The sequence below is a fragment of the Bubalus kerabau genome, chromosome X (assembly GCF_029407905.1).
Source record: "Bubalus kerabau isolate K-KA32 ecotype Philippines breed swamp buffalo chromosome X, PCC_UOA_SB_1v2, whole genome shotgun sequence".
Taxonomy (NCBI): domain Eukaryota; kingdom Metazoa; phylum Chordata; class Mammalia; order Artiodactyla; family Bovidae; genus Bubalus; species Bubalus kerabau.
In genome coordinates, this window is record NC_073647.1 from 93,679,414 (window position 1) to 93,696,878 (window position 17,465).

The 17,465-nt window shown below is 49.4% G+C and overlaps 1 protein-coding gene across 2 annotated transcripts; it reads left to right on the top strand.

Moving 5' to 3' along the window:
• Positions 1-9,941: 9,941 nt before the first annotated feature.
• LOC129639004 (uncharacterized protein CXorf49 homolog) lies at positions 9,942-14,077 on the top strand. 2 transcript variants are annotated; one of them, XM_055563797.1, is made up of 6 exons: positions 9,942-11,363; positions 12,023-12,179; positions 12,722-12,798; positions 13,082-13,127; positions 13,695-13,736; positions 13,839-14,077. In XM_055563797.1, the coding sequence occupies exons 1-5, from the start codon at positions 10,068-10,070 to the stop codon at positions 13,733-13,735; spliced, it is 1,617 nt and encodes a 538-aa protein (XP_055419772.1). In that variant the 5' UTR covers positions 9,942-10,067; the 3' UTR covers position 13,736; positions 13,839-14,077. The 2 variants fall into 2 exon arrangements, with proteins under 2 accessions (XP_055419772.1, XP_055419773.1); XM_055563798.1 differs by lacking the exons at positions 13,082-13,127; positions 13,695-13,736; positions 13,839-14,077 and adding an exon at positions 12,465-12,578.
• Positions 14,078-17,465: the final 3,388 nt, after the last annotated feature.

The window sequence follows — 17,465 nt, forward strand, 5'->3', positions numbered from 1 at the left end:
TGCATTGAATTAAATATGAGTTAAACAGACAATACATATACACATTATGGAGAGTGTAAGCCTTCAATCTGACGAACAGGTAGGTAACGATCAACCCATGGCACTATACTCAGGTGCCATGTACATTGCACATCCAGGAGTCACCTATATATCCTTTTCCCTCACAGAATCCTCAAGGATAGGTCTATCTACTGCCTATTCCATTTACTTCACATTCTTGAGGGGGCCAAACTATATAGAGAGAAAACAGATTGAGTGTTGCCTGCATCTGGGGATTGACATAAGGGGTTAAACTACAAAAACCCAGAAGCAATTTTGCAGGTGATGAAAGAGTTTTTCGTTTCGATTGTGGTGGTGGTACCATAAGAGGATGTGCTTAGAGTGGCTCAGAGACCTTGTAAGGAAGTTGTATCTTAATAATTCCATATTATTGAGATACTAATACCCTTTTTCAACAGCACATGAGACAGTTTTACGCATGGTCATCACCAAATGGTCACTACCAAAATCAAATTGATTACAGTCTTTGTAACTGAAGATGGAGAATCCGTATATAGTCAGAAAAAAACAAGACCTGGAGTTGACTGTGGCTCGGATCATCAGATTCACATAGCAAAATTCAAGCTTAACCTACAAATGTGGTGAAAACTTCTAGACCAGTCAGGTATGACTTAGTCAAATCCACTGTGATAATGCAGCAGAGGCGACAAATAGATTCAAGGGATTAGAACTTGTAAACAGTGTGTCTGAAGAACGATGGACTGAGGTCTGTTATACTGTACAGGAGGCTGTACACAAAACCATCAAAATGAAAAAGGAAAGCAAGAAGGCAAAGTGGCAGGAGGCCTTACAAATAGCTAAAGAAAGAAGAGAAGCAAAGATCAAGGGAGAAAGAGACAGGTATACCAAACTAAACGCAGATTTCCAAAGAACAGCACGGAGAGACAAGAAGGCCTTCTTCAACGAACAGTGTATAAAACTAGAAGAAACAACAGAAGAGGAAATACTAGAGATCTCTTCAGGAAAACTGGAGATATCAAGGGAATATTTTTCCCAAAGATGGGCACAACAAAAACAGAAACAGAAGAGACCTAGTAGATGCTGAAAAGATCAAGAAGATATGGAAAGAATACACAGAAGAACTGTCCAAAAAAGATCTTAATGTACTGGATTACTGCGATGGTGTGGTCACCACCCAGAGCCACCTATTCTGGAGAGTGACGTCAAGTGGGCCTTAGGAAGCACTGCTCTTAATAAAGCTAGTGGATGCGACAGAATTCCAGTAGAACTTCTCAAAACCCTAAAGGATGATGCCATCAAGTGTTGCATCCAATGTGTTAGCAAACCTGGAAGACCTACCAGTGGCCACAGGACTGGAAAAAGTCAATCCACATCCCAATTCCCAAAAAGAGTAGTACCAAAGAATGTGCTAACCATTGGACAATTGCACTCGTCTGCCATGCCTAGAGCCAGACATCCTGGAATGTGAAGTCAAGTGGGCCTTAGAAAGCATCACTACGAACAAAGCCAGTGGAGGTGATGGAATTCCAGTGGAGCTATTTCAAATCCTGAAAGATGATGCTGTGAAAGTGCTGCACTCAATATGCCAGCAAATTTGGAAAACTCAGCAGTGGCCACGGGACTGGAAAAAGTCCGTTTCCATTCCAGTCCCAAAGAAAGGCAATGCCAAAGAATGCTCAAACTACCACACAATTGCACTCATCTCACACGCTAGTAAAGTAATGCTCAAAATTCTCCAAGCCAGGCTTCAGCAATACGTGAACCGTGAACTTCCGGATGTTCAAGCTGGTTTTAGAAAAGGCAGAGGAACCAGAGATCAAACTGCCAACATCTGCTGGATCATGGAAAAAGCAAGAGAGTTCCAGAAAAACATCCATTTCTGCTTTATTGACTATGCCGGAGCCTTTGACCGTGTGGATCACAATAAACTGTGGAAAATTCTGAAAGACATGGGAATACCAGACCACCTGACCTGCTTCTTGAGAAACCTATATGCAGGTCAGGAAGCAAAAGTTAGAACTGGACATGGAACAACAGACTGGTTCCAAATGGGAAAAGGAGTACGTCAAGGCTATATATTGTCACCCTGCTTATTTAACTTATATGCAGAGTACATCATGAGGAACGCTGGGCTGGAAGAAACACAAGCTGGAATCAAGATTGCTGGGAGAAATATCAATAACCTCAGATACGCAGATGACACCACCATTATGGCAGAAAGTGAAGAGGAACTCAAGAGCCTCTTGATGAAAGTGAAAGAGGAGAGTGAAAAAGTTGGCTTAAAGCTCAACATTCAGAAAACGAAGATCATGGCATCTGGTCCCATCACTTCATGGCAAATAGATGAGGAAACAGTGGAAACAGTGTCAGACTTTATTTCCGGGGGCTCCAAAACCACTGCAGATGGTGACTGCAGCCATGAAATTAAAAGACACTTACTCCGTGGAAGGAAAGTTATGACCAACCTAGATAGCCTATTGAAAAGCAGAGACATTACTTTGCCAACAAAGGTCCGTCTAGTCAGGGCTATGGTTTTTCCAGTGGTCATGTATGGATGTGAGAGTTGGACTGTGAAGAAAGCTGAGCATCGAAGAATTGATGGTTTTGAACTATGGTGTTGGAAAAGACTCTTGAGAGTCCCTTGGACTGCAAGGAGATCCAACCAGTCCATTCTGAAGGAGATCAGCCCTGGGATTTCTTTGGAAGGAATGATGCTAAAGCTGAAACTCCAGTACTTTGGCCACCTCATGCGAAGAGTTGACTCACTGGAAAAGACTCTGATGCTGGGAGGGATTGGGGGCAGGAGGACAAGGGGACGACAGAGGATGAGATGGCTGGATGGCATCACCAACTCGATGCACATGAGTTTGAGTGAACTCCGGGAGTTGGTGATGGACAGGGAGGCCTGGCGCGGTGCGATTCGTGGGGTCGCAAAGCGTTGGACACCACTGAACTGAACTGAACATGTATATACTCTATAAAATTTTGAGGAAAAGGGAAGAAAGGATGGTATATAAGGAAGAGTGTGCCTATTCTCCTTGAATAAGGAATAGGGCTAAGATAAGACAGGGAAACTTCAGGAGTCTTGGGGGAAGCCAACACTATCCTCTTCTGTGACCTGGGGGTATACGCTTGATAATCAATTATTACAGTCCACACATATATTGTGACTTCTTCTCTATGTTACATTGCAGTATAATTGAGGAAAAAGATAATGCCTAGGGAAATAACATCCCAGTATAAGCATATTGTAATTATGTTCTAACCAGAAGTAGAACCAAAGTTACTTTCTTTGTTTATAACATATCTAATTGAGCTTAGAAATCTGATTTCATCTACATTAATAGCTATATTTTGGAGAACTCATACCTTTGTAAAGAAAAAAAATAAAGTGATGCTTACATAATTATAATATCAATCTCAGTTTTTAATAAATATTCCATATTTAGGTAGTACATTATCATTCAGAATTTAATTGTGAACTTGTGCTGAAACTCACAGAAGTGATGTATTTGGATACAATTTCTCAGAGACTTCTCCCCTCCCCATCCACTTCCTCTCAGAGGTGGAGCACCAAGAACCTGAGAAAAAGAAATGAAGGCCAAAAATCCAAAGCAATGTGCCTGCGCTGTAATACACAGATTTGACCAGGCGAGGGCAGTATCGTTAACGCCGTTGGTTGGGAAGGGCCAGATGCCATGCCTTTGGAGCTCCTCGTGTTCTTTGTGATTCGTCTATTAATCCCTGAGACTGAAGAGCTTATTTGTGCCAATATGGTGGTGATGGGGATGGTGCTGGTGCTGGTGGTTGGATGCGCTGCATCTCCCTTGCCCTTTTGACACTGCTATCTCAACGCCAACCTTCACCCCTGCTCCCCGCATCAGCAGCTCTAGTCTTCCTCTTTCTCCTCAGACAGAAACTGAGACCATTGATGTGCTACACTGGGTGTGCTCCCACCTTCCCCTGGCACAGAAGCAGTAGGTGGGTGTGCACAGCCCTTCAAGCCCTTCCCTTGTTCTTTGTAGGGAGCAAAGCTGGAAGAATTTTCCAGAAATGTTAGCCTCCACCCCGCAGTGAGTGCCCCTGCTTTTGTTTCTAGGCTTGTGGCCCAAGTGAAGGCTCCACACTGGTTTGTGGCATTGATAGGGTCAATAGGAAGAATGTCTTGTTTTGTAAATGCTCGTTGATTGATGAAATGAAACAAGAGTCATTTTCTGGGGCCACCCCTCTGCCTAAAGATAACATAACTTTTCCCATTATAAATACTGTTCCACCCTCTAACCTTGTTGTTCAGAATTCCAGCTATTATAATTTGCCTCCCTTTTTAAGGATAGACCTGAAACAGAAATTGAGGAAACATTTCTGTTGAGACTTTACCTTAAATGACTGAGCGTGTAAAGGGTCTTGTGCTTATTCGGGATTTTTCATCTCTTTAAACTACATGTGTTTTATTGCTAATTCTTGGACACCATCAGAAGACATTTTGAAAAAAAAATTGTTTTGCCCATGATTCTAGGGCCATTCTAAAGGAGATCAGTCCTGGGTGTTCTTTGGAAGGACGGATGCTAAAGCTGAAACTCTAATACTTTGGCCACCTCATGCGAAGAGTTGACTCGTTGGAAAAGACTCTGATGCTGGGAGGGATTGGGGGCGGGAGGAGAATGGGACGACAGAGGATGAGAGGGCTGGATGGCATCACCGACTCGATGGACATGAGTTTGGGTAAGCTCCGGGAGTTGGGGATGGACAGGGAGGCCTGGCGCCGTGCAATTCATGGGGTCGCAAAGAGTGGGACGCGACTGAGCGACTGAACTGAACTGAACTAGGACCCACATGCCTCAGCTGATTTGTCCCGCATGGTTCCTGCCCCAGAATCACAGACGTACAGAATATTAGAGCTAGATAATCTCATGTAGAAATCTAACAGGTCTACTCCTGAGGGGTGTACAAATAGGAATCTGAGAGGAGAGGGACAGTGCCATGTCCAGGCCAGCAGGCAGTTCAACTCTACCTGTTCAGTCCCCACTTGGCTGTTTGTTAGGACAGAAGCACCTGCATCGCCTCACACTCAGAACTCTTGTGGATGTATGTTGAAGCTGGGGCAGCTTCTTCCCAACCTCCTGACTAATTTGAAACAATGAAACCGGTCCCATTTACTGTCAGTTATAGCTAGAGCCTTGTTCACTCACTTGAGCATCCCAGGTGAAGCACTCCCCCTCACTGCACCCACAGAATCGCTAGTGTTTTGGGGTCACCGTGGATTGTTGACCTAACAGGCCTAACATAAGGCAGAGTAAAAGCACTTGATGAGCAATCAGGAGACCTACCTCTCTCCTAACCTGACGAAAAGCACTTCCCCTTTCTGAAGCTCTTGTTTCTCCACCTGGGAAAAGAGGAAGCTGACCTAGAACAGTGGCTCTCAACCTGGATTCCAAGAACTTCCTGAAATTGTGTGCAGAGTTGTGGGAGGCAATGTATACAGTCTTCTTGGGAGGGTGTATAGAGCTTTCAATAGATTCTCAAAGGAGTCCTATTATGGGCTGAATTGTGTGGCCCTCAAATGCCTATCTTAAAGCCCTAACGCTCAATGTGACTGAATTTGGAGATGGAGCCTTTAGAGAGGTAATTAGGGTTAACTGAGGGAGCTGGTAAAGAAGCTGCCTGCAATATAGGTTTTGATTCCCGTGTCGGGAAGTACCCCTGGAGAAGGGATACGCTACCCAATCTAGTATTCTTGGGCTTCCCTGGTGGCTAGATGGTAACGAACCCACCTGCAGTGTGGCACACCTGAGTTCCATCCCTGTGTTGGGAAGTTCCCCTGGAGGAGGGCATGGCAACCCACTCCAGGATTCTTGCCTGGAGAATTCCCATGGAGAGAGGAGCCTGGTGTGCCACAGTTCACGGGGTCACCAAGAGTCAGACACAACTGAGTGACCAAGCACAACACATCCAGAGGTGTAAGAGTGGGGCCCTAATCCCAAAGGACCTGACGTCCTTATAAGAGGAGGAGTTACCAGATCTCTCGCGCGCGCTCTCTCTCTGTCTCCATACACACACAGAGGAAATGTCATGTGAGGAAACAGAGGGAAGGTGGCCAACTGCAATACAAGAGGAGTGCCTACACCAGGAGTTGAACTTGCTGGCACCTTGATCTTGGACTTCTGGTAACCCGAACTATGAGAAACTAAATGTCTTTTGTTTAAGCCATCCAGCCTGTGGTATTTGGTTTTGGCAACTCGAACAGACTAACACAGGGCCCATAACCAAAGAAAAAAAAAAAAAAAGCTTCTGAGCCATTGCACCCACTGGTTGCCAGAAACCCATCCTGGACATTCATGTTTCAATACAACGTTTTTAGGCACTTGCAGATTTCTTGAAATCTTGCTTAGAACAGTGCAGTTATATCTTTTATTGCAACATGCTTCCTTTTCGAATAGTTGTATAACACAGATTTGTATCTATATAAACCCAAAGACCAGACTTTAAATCCTGATTGCACCACCTACTAGATGTTTGACTTCGGACGAGTTATCACAAGTTTGTGCCTTGTATATAAAATAGGGATAAGATTAGTGTCTACCTCACATGGCTGTTGTGAGAATTAAATGACATAATGCATGTAGAGGGCCTAGCACATAGTAAAGTTTCAACAGATATTAGTAGCTTTTGTGATGAAAATGTAAGTAGCAGTCAGGGTTTTTTGCCCTTGTAAACAACACTGTTGTGAGCAAACTTCTTTATACACAAAGAATTTTTTTTTAAATACTTACCTAGATTAACTAAGAGAAAAAGAGTAAAATTACTAAAATCATAAATAAAAGAGGGGATATTATAACCAATGCGACAATAACAAACAGGATTACACAAGAATATTATGAACAATTGTGGCAAGAAATTGGACAACCTAGAAGAAATGAATAAATTCCTAGAAACACACAATCTACCAGAACTGAATCAAGGAGAAACAGAAAACCCAATAGACCAATAATGAGATTGAATTGGTAATGACAAACCTCTCCCTCCCACACACACAAAATCAGGAACTGATAGCATCACTGGAGAATTCCAGCAAACATTTAAAGAATTAATACCAATCTTTCTCAAATGCTTCCAAAAAATTGAAGAAGAGGGAACACTTCCAAACTCATTTTATGAGGCCAGCATTATCCTGATATCAAAGGCACCAAAAGAAAAGAACACTACAGGCCACTTTCCCGGACAAATGCAGATGCAAAAATCCTCAACAAAATACTAGCAAAACAATTCAATGGCACATTAGAAGGACCATGTACCATGGTCAAAAGGGATTTATCCCTTGGGTGCATGTAAAAATCAATCAATGTAATAAAACACATTAACAGAATGAAGGACAAAAATCACATGATCATCTCTATAGATGCATAAAAAATTCATCACTCCATGAGAAAAAAACAGTCAAAGAACTAGGAGTAGAAAGAAATTACCTCAACATAATAAAGGCCACAACTAACATCATCCTCAGTGGTGAAAAACTGAAATCTCTTCTTCTAAGGTAAGGAACAAGGCAAGGAAGCCTGCTCTCACCATTATGTTAGTATTCAACAACTGGAAGTCATAGCCAGAGCTGTTAGGAAAGCAAAAGAAATAAAAGGCATCCAAATCAGAAAGAAGTAAAATTAGCTCTACTGAAGAGAGCATGATTTTGTACATGCAAAACTCAAAAGATTACACGCGCCCACACACACACACGTGCACACAACTGGTAGAACTAGTAAACAAATTCAACAAAGTTGTAGGACACAAAATCCAAAAGCAAAATTCAGTTGTATTACTATACACTAACAAAGAACAATTTGAAAAGGAAATTAAGAAAACAATTCCATTGACATTAGCAGCAAAAAAGGATAAAATACTGAGGAATAAACTCAAGCAAGGAGCCAAAAAACTTGTACACTGCAAACTACAAAACATTGCTGAAAGAAACTGAAAAAGACAAATAAATGGAAAGGCATCTGTCTGCACAGACTGGAATACTAAATATTGTTAAGAAGTCCAAACTATCTGAGGTGGTTAATTTTATGTGTCAGCTTGACTGGTCCCACAGAGTGCCTAGATATTTAGTCAAACATTATTCTGGGTGTTTCTGTAGGGTGCTTTTTCATGAGATTAACATTTAAATCAGTCAACTGGGTAAAACAGATTCCCCCCCCTCCCCCACTGATAATGTGGGTGGGCTTTACCTAATCAGCTGATAGTCATAATAAAACAAAAAGGCAACCTGGGACATCAGCTTCTTTTCCTGCCTTTAGACCCAAACTGAAATATCAGCTCTACTGGTTTGGTTCTTAGGCCTTCTAACCTGGACTAGAGCTAAACCACTGGCCTTCTGGGTCTCCAGCTAGCCAACTCACCCTCTAGATCTTGGGACTTACCAGCCTCTATAATTGAATGAGTCAATTCTTTTACACACACACACACACACACACACACACACACACTCCACTTGATCTGTTCTTCTAACACACGACCCAGAGTGATCTACACACTGCAAACCCTATCAAAATCCCAATAGCATGCTTTACCGAAATAGAAAAACTTGTCCTAAAATTTAAGTAGAATCTAAAGAGATCCTTAATAAGCAAAGCAATTTGGACAAAGAAAAAGTAGAGAACTCACACTTGTTGATTTCAAAACATTACAAAGCTACAGTAATCAAAACTGTGCGTTACTGCCATATTAACACATAGACCAATGGAGTAAAACAGACATCTTAGAAATAAACCCTCAATTTTAGAAGATGTGCCAGGCAGTGGACTTCCTGAGAGAGGGGGGAAAATAGCTTTTTTAGATCTTTGGATCAAAGCAAGGACTCTGGAGTCAGATTGCTTGGCTTCAATTCTACCACTTATCCCCATGGGCCAAAAGACCATGGGCCAGTGGCCGAACCTCTCAGTACCTGTTTCCTCACCTGTAAGAGGCTGGTAATCATTAGTATTATAGTCCTAGGAGTGTCACAAGGAAGCATTACTATTTACGTACAGCACTTAGAAGAGTGCAGGGCACGGGGTCTCTGCTGTGTAAGTTGCTTTTCATAGATTCTGCCAAATCACCTCCCAAATGGATTTCTTGCACCACCGCCACAGAGGTTTGCTCCTAAACTCTCCCACTCTCAGAATGGTTAAGCACTTGGAAGCTTGTCATCCTAGTGTGTGAAGCCCGATCCGTGGTTTTAGTTTACATCTCCAGGATCAGCAGGGGTGAGCATCTTTGCGGGTGTAACTGGACACTGACTGAGACTCTCTCTTCTTTGAATTGCCTCAGAGTGGGGAAAGAGCTGAGGGAGTGAGGTCAACCCCAGTCTGTCCCCCAAATCTGCCTGCCAAGAACGTTTGATGGAGCAGTTGAGGCAGAGATGTTACAGAACAAAACCACGATCCCTTTGTCCTCTGGCCTCTTAGGGAGAAGTACGCCGACCACTCATCACTGAGTGCAGGATTCCTCTGCCCATTCTCCCATTGGGTCATAAGCCTTGTGGTGGAAGGAAGGCTGGCAAATGCTTTCAGCACGTGCTAGGCGCCCAGCACCCTCACTACCCGCCCCAACCCCGCCTCAGCCTCCCGCTCCACCCACTTTGTACACAGTCAGAACTCAGGGCTGTGACTCTAACCGGAAAGGGGAGGTGGGACAGGAGGAGGTGGGACGAGAGGCTTGACAGAGATACACTCGCAGCATGACCTTCACCAGCCAACTCGCCAACTGCCGGCATGGCTTTTGGGCTTGGCAACAAACCAGAGGAGGCCCTCGACCCCATTGGTTACACCTCGAGGGGGCGGGCAAACAAGGCGCGTGCTGGTTGGCGGGAACCAGACCAATGAGGAGGCGGCAGCGCTGGCCTGCTGAAAGCCTCGCGTCGTTTGCGACCACCTCTCGCGTGCGGTGCCTGTGGTGCTTGACGGCACCTCCAGACGCCACCCGCCGCAGCTGCCCCGACCGCCATCACAGCCGCCACCGCGACCCGGTTGATAAACCGTCACCGCCCCAGGTCCGGAGGCCACCCAGATCGCGACATGAGCTCCTCGGATGATAAGGAGCTTGTTTGCGGACCGGATTTTGGCTCAGAGTGCGGGGAGCAGACCAGCGGCCTTGAGGCCGGCTCCACAGCCCCGCGGGGACCCGGCCCCGACCCCGGCCCCGAGCCGGGGGCACCGCGAAGCGGCGAGGGTGAGGGCGGGGATGGCTTCCCAGACCCTGAGGGCTTCGAGTCAGAGCGGGAGGTGCTGGAAGCGGGAGGGCCGGTGCTGTTGGGCTGCGAAGGCCGACCTGGCTCCCCGGCCGACGACACAGGGTACGCCCTGCAGCTATCTGACGAGTCATTGCAGGCCATCGTGCGGCAGCTGGCCGACCTGGACTTGCGGGGCATCCTCAGACACATGTCCCCGGAGAGCCAGGCGGTCGGCCACGTGTCTGCCTTGCTGGACATGGAGGCGTGTCTCGGCAGTCGAGGCGCGGCCGCCCAGAGGTGTGGGGAAGCGGCACGGGCTGAGGCCAGCCCTCTCCGGGTCGGCAGGCCCAGGACGGGCCGGGTCTGGGGGAACCCTAAGAGAAGCACTAAGAGTAGGTTGAACGTGGCTGTGGATCGCCCGTGGCCCCCCTCAGTAAGCCCAGCCAGGCTGTTCTCCGACTCCGAGTCCTCTGATGAGTGCAGTGAGATACAGCCTATGAGGGTGAGCATTTATCCCAAAGACGGAGGCCAGGCCAAGCTGAACAGCCCCAAGGATCCTGGGGACACACCCAGACACTCGAAAGTCCAAGGCAGGGAGAATCTCCCTAACTTGCCAGGCATTTGCCTGTCCTCGGCTCCACGAGGATTGATTTCGGTTGTGGAAAGGCAGGGCAAGCAGGGCGATGCAGAGCAGGAGGACATCTCACCTCCTAAGAAAATGCAGAGCGTACTCGGGGGGAAGGGGGGCAGCCTGCCCAGCTACCCGGGAGTAGCAGCAGCAGCAGCTACTGCAGCTGCCGCTACAGGCAGGCTGCCGCGGCCCAGTCCTAGGAGGAAGAGGGTCCAGGAGAAGAAATCCCTTGGGGCCGTCTCCAAACCTGCCCTGGGGAGAACCTTCCCTTCCTGGGGACGGGGAAGTTCGGCCACTCCCCTGGCTCCGGCCACCTTACCCCCAATCTCCGGCATCCCGCTGCCTGGGAGGTCCCAGAAGTATGCCTTGGTCCCTGGGGGAGCCAAAGAGTCCAAGCACACCGGCGCCAGGAAGAAATCCGTGGCTAGGCGGGCCCGGGAGTCGGTGGCAGCAACGGTGGTGTCAGGAGAAGACAACGACCCAAATAGAGACCCAGCCACAAAGGGCCAAGTGAGTAGGCCAGGCCCCTCCTCTCTCCCCACTCTTCCCCTCCCACCCTCCCCAGGACACACGTCTTCACCCCGTGCTCCCCTCTCTCCATTCCTCAGGGGTCATCACTGGGTGACCCTCAGTCACAGGGTCATTAGGATGCCAGATTGGGGTCCTTTTACTAGGGACAAACATTAAGGTAGCACTTTGGGTGTGCTGGGCTCGTTCTCCACCCGTGGCCTGTTTCCAGCCTCCTCCACGAGGCTGGGGCTGGCGTGGAAGGGAATTGATTTGAGGGGACCCCTTAAAAGCTTCACAGAGCTTCGGTGTTGAGACGCATCACTTTCCTGAATCCTGCTTCCTGGCTGTTCCCCAAACCTTCCTTGCAGGGACCCCGGGCTTTCTCAGTGCCACACTGTTGTCCCCTGCTCAGCTCTGCCTGCTGGCCTGGGGCTGACTGACGGAGAATGTGCTAAAGAGATCAGCCTTTCAATTCTCTTTCCAATTCCCTGCCTCAGCTCGGTCTTGACTCATACGAGCTCTCTCACACACAGACAAAGACACATAAATGCACTGGTACACACATGTGTGCGCGTGCGCGCGTGCACACACACACACACACACACACATACACACACACACGTCCTTACTCCAGATCAGTGAGAAATCTTTGTTTTTAGCTGACCACTGACAGGCCGTGGCCATCTTGTCCACGGGTGCATCATGGAGAACCCAGCACCGCCAACCTCAGCATCAGAGGCGGGCAGGATTCAGGAAACTCAGAGCGCATGGCCATGAACAAGGGAGAAGTCATGCCCAGAGGGCCTGGCCCCTCAGGTGAGTGTCCTGGGTTTTGATTTGGGGGGTGGAGACCAGGGGTGAGGGCAGAAACCTCTGTCTCTGACTCACTCTCTCTTTTCTGAGGGCTCAGCCTTGCTCTCAGGCCACTTCCTCCATGGGAAACAGGGTGTCAACAGGGCTGGCCCTGGCCCCATCACCTTCTGTGTGGGATTTGTTTGGCAGGGGTGATTGGTGGCAGTGCCCCAACAGCTACTCTGGGCGTAGACCTGCAGGCTAATAGCCTTTTCTGTGAAGTGCTGTTCGCCCACATTGCTCTCCCAGGTGCTGGCTGTGGCTGCCGCTCTGGGAGGCTCGAACCCAGAACCACAGTCTTTGGCGACCATCGTGGTGAAATGGCTGCCCCTGCGGAATAGGAGGGGCAGGCCCAGAGAAAAGGTTTGGGCTGCCTGCCGGGCAGAGCAGGGGAGGCTTGATGCTAGCAGAGGGTGGTACTGCCTCACCTCGCGTTAGACCCTGCTTGGCCCTTTCCACCTCACTGGGAGCCTGGGAAGCTGGATTGTGTGTCATTTCCCTGTCAGGTGACCAGAAACCAGCTGACCATCACCCAAGACCGAAAAGGCAGCAGCAGCCACCCGGAAGGCACGGCTGTCTTCGGGTAATGCTTCTTCTGACTCCTGGAAATGCACACCCAAACCCCATGGTGGGATCTGGGTCCAAGTACAACTGACATGTGTGGGCCCCCTCCCCGCCTGCCCCCTGGCCCCATCCCATACCCCAGGGAGGGAGCCCACCTCCTTTCCACTGAGGAAAGTCTTTCCCTTGCCAGTCTGGATACCTGGCTTTGGGATGGAGGGCCCGGGGGAGAGGAGAGGAGGAGGAGGAGAGGGGAGCCGGGTGTATACTAACCATTTCTCTTCCTCCTGTGTCTGCTGGCCTAGTGTCTGGTGCTAGAGAAAGAAATAGACGACCTTAAGAAGCAACTTGGTATGAGGAACCAGGGACAGAGAGCGGCGGGTTCTTAGTGCAGAAGCGGGGTGGGCCCTTGGGGTGGGGTGGGCTGCAAGTGCAGGGGGCCTCGCAGGGAGCAGCATTCCTGTGGGGAGGAGAACCTAGCAAGCCTGCCCCTGGAGCGTGCGGTGCATGTTGGGCTGGGCGTGCGGACAAGTAACAACGTACTGTGTGGACTGCGTGCACACTCTGCCAGCCATTCGAGTCCTAGAGAGTTCCTTCTGATAGGACTTGTAGAGATGCCTTGGTGATCTGGTGTGGCCTCTAAGGTTCTTGTTGGATATTTTGCAAGACAATTTTTGAATGGTTTGGGCGTGGCCCCAAGCTTGAGGGCTGCTGGCACATTTTATTTCCTTTTAGGAAATGGCTCCACATTTAATTCCGGCAGTGGGGCCCGATCGGGCCCAGAGCTCTTTCTTTGCATCAGGGCTGGGGGTACATGGGTTTCAGGTTGCAGGGCTAGGTGGTTCCCCACGGGGACAGGGGGACAGGCTTCTATGTCCGTCTGTCTGGAGCACCTGTTTATGCCTCTCCCTGTTGCAGCCTCCTTGCAGTACCTGGCTGAGAAGTTCCGGATCCCTTGAAGTGAGTGTTACACGTTCCATACCCCTCCCCACAACGTTGGCTGTTGAGCAGGGCTGTGGGCTGGCCCTGGCTTGAGGCTCTTCCCTGACTGCTGTTTCACAGGTTGAGCCCAGTATCTTCCTGCAAGAGGAGCAGCTGTTACCTCCGGGGCCGGCAAGCTGTGGCCAAGCCTGTTGCCTCTTGTTCTGCCTCCACCAGAGCGTCCTCTGCCCCTTGTTTTGCCCCCTCTCTGCCCCAGTCTCACAGCAGTTGTGTTTTTTTTTTAATTAATTAATTTATTTTACTTTACAATATTGCATTGGTTTTGCCACAGCAGTTTCTGATTAAAGGACTTCTCCTATTCTGTGTTCTGCCCTCTCTCTGGGGGGTAGGGGTTAAGGGAGTGGGACAGGCCTGGTGGGGAGCTGTTCCACATCAGAACATTTTCCAGAACAGTACCTCTGGAATCCGTGGTGGGGACTCTGGGTCAGCCTCTGCTACCATCCAGGCCGTCAGGCCAGCGGAGCGCGCCCATCTGTGTGGGCTCTGTCTGGCCACATTGGCACGTCCTCCCTTTTCCCTGAAGGCCCTCTTCTAGTTCTCTAAACACCCTCCTCTGGGGTTTAGCAGTTTCCATTCATTGCTGCCATTCTGCCTCCCTGTCAGAAGGAACTCGTGACCCCCTTACAGAGCTCCAGTCTTTCACCCTTCCCTCACTGCACTCATTGTCCTGCTTACCCTGACCACTCTGCCTTCCTGTCAGAGCACCCTCGATCCCTCCCCTGGCTTGCCATCGATGACCTTGCCTGCATGTTTACTTAAGCAGGTGGTAACAGGCACAGGTGTGCTCATCTTCCCCCTTCCCGGGCCCTCCCCTCTCAGTGGAGTCCCTACCCCACCCCCTGGTGCCACCTTGCAGCAGGAACCTGCATACTCTCCCCCTCTCCTCTTTAGCACTCATCCCCGAGACTCAGGCACCAAAACTTTCGCTTCCCCTTCCTCGGGTTCAGTAAAGGGCATGAGGATGAATCTTGGACCCAGTGAACTGGGGAGCAGGAGCGAAGGTAGGGGGAACACAGGAGAAAAGCTCAGGTTAGTTGCCGAGCTGGAAGTCAGGAGAGGCGTCTGGTGCCAATCTGGGGCAGAGTGCACCCTGACAGCTAGAGATGGATGGTCCAGTCCTTGGAGCTTTCATGGCCTCCCTGCCCTAGCCAGCTGACCAGCCTACACTCCTGCAGCCTGGATGTCTCTCTGCCCTTGAGTGGAAACAGGCCCGTCAGGCTCTATGACAAGTATGGTTGGTAAGTCTGTGTTCTTACAGGGTCTCCATCAAATACTGTTCCACCGGCCCCATGACATAGATTTTCCTGCAAATGATACTTCCCAGAGTGTCCCAGCTCAGTCTCCCAGACTACTTGTTAGGGCACACAAGACTAAGTCTGAAATCCATGTTCAATTCCACCCCCGCTCTGCCCCCCGCCCTGAAGTTTGGGGAGGACTTCCTTCTCTCAGCCAAGACCCCAGGGCTGTGCCAGCCTGCGACTCAGAGAGACACATTTGTATTTGAGTGAAGTGAGGGTAGGTTCTGCCTGACTCCCTTCCTGAAAGACCATGGTTTTATTTCACAAAAGAGGGTATGATGCACATTCAAAGTCGGTGCCTGGGCATCTCTGTGTGTGAATAAAAGCCGTCAGGGATAATGCCCCTTGAGGCAGAAAGATGTGAATCAGGGAGTAATGGAAGTAGAGACTGGTCCAGATTCTGTAAGGCATTGAGTGAGCCAAAGGAAGGGTTGGATCTCCTTTATTCAAGGGGTGCTGCCACGTTCCCAAAACATAGAAGGGGAGGATGCAGTTCACCAAACCTCAGGACAGGACATCTCAAAATGTTGGAGTCGCTGGAGGAGGCACTGGATCCTACCTTGTGATTCTGTGATGTCTGCCAACTGCTGAGGGTGTGGATGAGTGAAAATGGGAAGGTGGCTCCGGGGGCATGGCTGCCCATCTTAGAAACAGGAGACCCCCCCCCAAACCTGGGTTACTTGTGGGGAGTTAGGGGTGACTGCACCTGAGCAATGGGGAGCACTTGGGTCCGCCCTTCCCCCATATTCTCACGTTGACTTCCTTCTGGGGCTCATAGCATGAGGTCAGGTGGACAGAGCACGAGGGTTGGGACAGTCACAGACCTCAGGGTCAGAAAAGAACATGCGTGGGACTTACTCCTTCCAGTCAGACCCCTCCCTGGAGCAGGTGGGCTTGATCACTTAGTTTACAGCTGCTCCAGTGGTTATTGCCTGGTGGTATAGCACATCTCAGAGAAAGCAATGGCACCCCCACTCCAGTACTTTTGCCTAGAAAATCCCATGGACGGAGGAGCCTGGTAGGCTGCAGTCCATGGGGTCGCTAGAGTCGGACACGACTGAGCGACTTCACTTTCACTTTTCACTCTCATGCATTGGAGAAGGAAATGGCAACCCACTCCAGTGTTCTTGCCTGGAGAATCCCAGGGACGGGAAGCCTGCTGGGCTGCCGTCTACGTGGTCTCACAGAGTCGGACACGACTGAAGCGACTTAGCAGCAGCAGCATAGCACATCTCGCTGTTGTTTGAGTGAGTTAGATTGGCAGAGACCTTCCAGCTGAGCTTTCTGCCCACCGAGACATGTAGGTAAGTTGTGCCCAGGGAGAAGGCCAGCACCAGCATCAGCACCACCCTTGGGCAGAGAGGGGCCTGGGACTGTGGTCACCAGGGTGAGGAAGTGGAGAAGCTCATGGAAGGGGAGGTGGGAGGGCATGGGCACAACCCCTCATTCACTTTTTACCAGGCTCCCTTCCCTCCTCTGAGCCCACAGTTCAGACCAAGTACCTCACTATAATGTTGCTGGAAACACATACATCACAGGCCGTGGCTCAGCCCCAAGCCATCCACTTCCAGCGGGAGATCTGTGGCAGGGCCTGAGGCATAGGCTAAAGAAATACATCTGTGCCCCAGAGGGTAGGAGGAAGGCCGAAGCCCAGCCTCATTCAGTGCACCCCTGTCGCCTTTCCCCCTCATGCCCGTTCTCCAGCCTGGGAGACAGCGGCAGCTGCCTTGGAGAGCCCTAGGCCCTATCCTGCCTGGTTCTGCTGCCTAGCCAACTCCAGGGAAGATGCTTCCTCCCCGTCACACCCCCAGCCCACCAGCACCAGCCCCAGGTCTACTGCTTTCTCTGGACTCTTGAGGGAGACTGGCACAAACAAAGAATTTAGAGTAGATGAGCCCTGAAGACAGCGCTGGCTTGGGTGGGCACAGTAATCATGCCCCAAAATGTCCGACTCCTAATCCTTGCAGTTGGCTTATATATTCCTTTGTATGATAGCAGTTGGTTAAGCTTGCAGATGCAATAAAGGCTGCTACTCAGCTGACTTAAAGTGAGGAGACTCTCACCTCCAATGGGCAGGTCTGGCCGGGCACTATGGGGCTGCCGGGGTTGCCATGTGGGCTGTCCCTGTGTGACCCAGGGAGCAGCGTTTGAAGGACTACAGTGTGCTTGTCGTACCTGTGCTTGTGCGATGTTGACGTCCTGGTAAGTACTGCTCAGATGCAGATGGAGGACTTTTACAAAGAAGATGCACTTTCTTTTCCAAGATTTACCATTTCTATTCCATAAAACAACCCTTGCAAACATAGAAGAGAAATTGCATTGAATTAAATATGAGTTAAACAGACAATACATATACACATTATGGAGAGTGTAAGCCTTCAATCTGACG

Coding starts and splice junctions, on each gene's coding strand:
- LOC129639004 (XM_055563797.1), top strand. CDS start 10,068: ATGAGCTCCTCGGATGATAAGGAGCTTGTTTGCGGACCGGATTTTGGC. Junction 12,799..13,081: donor GAAGGCACGGCTGTCTTCGG/GTAATGCTTCTT, acceptor CTGCTGGCCTAG/TGTCTGGTGCTAGAGAAAGA. Junction 13,128..13,694: donor CGACCTTAAGAAGCAACTTG/GTATGAGGAACC, acceptor TCCCTGTTGCAG/CCTCCTTGCAGTACCTGGCT.